Genomic DNA, 2,983 nt, shown 5'->3' with positions numbered 1-2,983 from the left:
TTGCTTCAAGTTTATTTCTTATCACTAAGTTAGAAAATTGAGCTTTAGTAATGGTTCATTCCTAAATTTTCCCCCAGTAGAAGCCATTTTTAAAGAAATATTTTGAACCCATTTTTAGATCAAGTATTGAGATTATTTCACATTCCATGTTGTACTAGGGAGAACGAGGAAATCCTGGGGAAAGAGGAGAACCAGGAATAACTGGACTCCCTGGTGAGAAGGGAATGGCTGGAGGACATGGTCCTGATGGTCCAAAAGTAAGTACTGAAGTGATCTCATATTTTAAAATGCTCTGAAATAACTGTACAATAAACACATGCTGGTACTAGAACCCATTTCTCTTGTTTTTGCAAAGTAATTTGACTATATCATTTTCTTCTTCAACAAATATTTAATGAGCATCTAGTAGGCTTTTTTCTTACAACTAAAAAGTTAGCTAAAAAGAAAACTCTCTTCTTTGTGATGGGGATTATGGTTTAAGTCCACATGGTGATACACTCCCATATACAAACACATTCCTGTTTATGTTAATTTTATTAATGGCTACCTTGAATAAGCAGAAGCAAGAAATAGAAAATTGCATAATTTGTTAGGAGGTTTTCCTAATCATATGCTCCATTTTCCTTATCTCAGTTCCACAATCCTGCTTACTGCATATATGAAAATACGTAGGCACAAATCAGTACCCTTTTCTTTTGAGAACCATTTTGTGATGGGTAGAAGACAATGTGGCCCACTTCAATATAAACAGTTGAAGTAGAATTTTTCATGATCATATAATATGAGATCTCTTATCATCTTCCTGGTCCAGAGTGATTGATAAGGTCTACTTAAATTTAATCACTAAATTATCCTGGAAACCAGCTTAATATCACAGATTCATTAAAGACAGAATGAAACATTTCTTTAAATGTAATGTCTTCTTTCTTTATTAGTATCTACTAGGATGGTTTTTCATCTTTCCAACACATGGGAAAAAAAGCACCTCTAATCATTTTTATTTGAAGTAGTGGTCAGTTTTCTCTAAAGAGAAAAGTTGAAAACAAAGCAATAGTCAAAAAACAAATCTGATTTTATTTCTAAAAGATCAACTCAGAGATAACTTTCCCAAATGAAAAAATGAGCATTTAATCAAAATATATGAAATTGCTGACATTCAACTCTTTTTGACCCACTAAAACAGCAGTTTTATGTAGTTCAATCTTAATATATCATTATGGTCACTTAATGTTTGTTCATTTTAGGGCAGTCCCGGTCCATCTGGGACCCCTGGAGATACAGGCCCACCAGGTCTTCAAGGTATGCCTGGAGAAAGAGGAATTGCAGGAACTCCTGGCCCCAAGGGTGACAGAGTAAGTCTGATTTCTTTTTTCAGTTCGTTTATTTAGACTTTCTACTGATAATGATTTCCTGAGCTGGCTTTTATTTCTACCATCCTAAGCCACAAGTCAATAATTGATTAATTCTTTTAATAAATATTTATTGAGGAAATGCACAGTGTCTGACACTGTTCTAGACTCAAGAGGATACAGCCAACGACATGGCAATTATGACTTCGCCCTCATGAAGCTTCCATGTAAGTGCGGGAAAGAGACAATTAGATGAATAAATGGTACTTCGTGTGTCTTCCCAGGGTGGCATAGGAGAGAAAGGTGCTGAAGGCACAGCTGGAAACGATGGTGCTAGAGTAAGTCAAAGCATTTCTTTTTTAGCTGGGCTGGGAACCAACATTACATTATCCCATGAATTTGCATGAACTTTTCAAAATAACATGAATCACATTTTCTTGGTAGTGAGGATATGGAGAATGATGACCTTTGAGATTTGATGTTGATCCACCATGGATGCTCATTTGCTTACCCTGAATTAGACAGAGCCAAAAAAATAAAGTCGTTATTGAGAGACCAAAATAAAACACATATTTATTGCCTATGAGATAGGTGCTTTAAGGGGTGGGGTCGCTCTTTATCTTTCTCTATTACCTTTTAATTTCATATTTAATGTTTTTTTTTCTGTTAAAATATTGATCCAATAAACTGGCTTAGGTCTCAATCCAGCATAGGCAAATAGAGCTTTATAGAGTCCCCAAAATTGTTTTAAATATTTCTTGGTATACTGGACGTTTGGGGTGAGAAATTTACCACACAGCGAGTCATCATGAAGGCTTTTATCAATAAAGAGTTTGAATAATGAATGTCAAAAAGATGGTTGACCCAAAATATTGTTTAATGTCATGTCACAAAAAGACATTTAACAAACTTTAGGTCTTCAAAATTAGAATGCATTTACAATTCAAAGGACATCAGACTAGAAGGACAATATTTTCAGACATAAACAATTTTCTCAGGTAGGAATGATTAGTCACAGTGGCTCAAACATCCAACATTTCCTGGACTAGTGCTTGATATTTGATGAAAAATTTCTGTCTCAGTATGACATGCTTTGCTACTAGTTGTCATGTTGTGCCCTGGCAACAGCAGTTGTACCATAAATACAAGGTCACATTGAGACATTGTGAATACATTGGTTATATTAACTTTTGATGAAGAAAATTCAGTGACATGTAGGAAAAGTTTACCTTAATGGTAATTATACATTTTTTATTATTATGAAAAATTAAATTAAGTTTGAAACACTTAGCAAATTATAAACAAAAAATATCTCTTGTCTTTCAGTTAAATCTAATATCTGATTTCAAAAATGGTCTAAGTAAATCTGGTATATTTTTTGTACTTTGTAACATGAATGTTCTGGAGTGCGTAGTAAGTAATGCAGTACTGTCTGAAGGAGTGATGCATTGACAGTTTATTTGAAGGGGAAATCCGAGATACTTATCTACTGTGTCTATGAACTAACTTTGAAAATGCAGCATAACCAGATCAGGGTATAAGCAACGACTGCTTTATTTTTAAAGAGGGCAATACCTTGTTCAAGAAAGAAACAGAACAGAGTATTTACTGTAATCTTATAATAAGGGAAAAAA

General features: G+C 34.1%; 1 protein-coding gene across 1 annotated transcript in view; it reads left to right on the top strand.

Annotated features, from left to right (window-relative positions):
* Positions 1-2,983, top strand: part of COL5A2 (collagen, type V, alpha 2) — a 169,406-nt gene that overhangs the window by 139,471 nt on the left and 26,952 nt on the right. Inside the window, exons 29-31 of the mRNA XM_012663640.1 lie at positions 159-257; positions 1,245-1,352; positions 1,634-1,687. Of these exons, the coding sequence (XP_012519094.1) occupies positions 159-257; positions 1,245-1,352; positions 1,634-1,687 (261 nt within the window). The remainder of the gene's footprint in view (positions 1-158; positions 258-1,244; positions 1,353-1,633; positions 1,688-2,983) is intronic.

This window comes from Propithecus coquereli, unplaced genomic scaffold (genome assembly GCF_000956105.1).
Source record: "Propithecus coquereli isolate 6110/MARCELLA unplaced genomic scaffold, Pcoq_1.0 Scaffold82, whole genome shotgun sequence".
Classification (NCBI taxonomy): domain Eukaryota; kingdom Metazoa; phylum Chordata; class Mammalia; order Primates; family Indriidae; genus Propithecus; species Propithecus coquereli.
The sequence above is the reverse complement of the archived record's forward strand: the minus strand, read 5'-3'. Positions and strand labels throughout refer to the sequence as shown.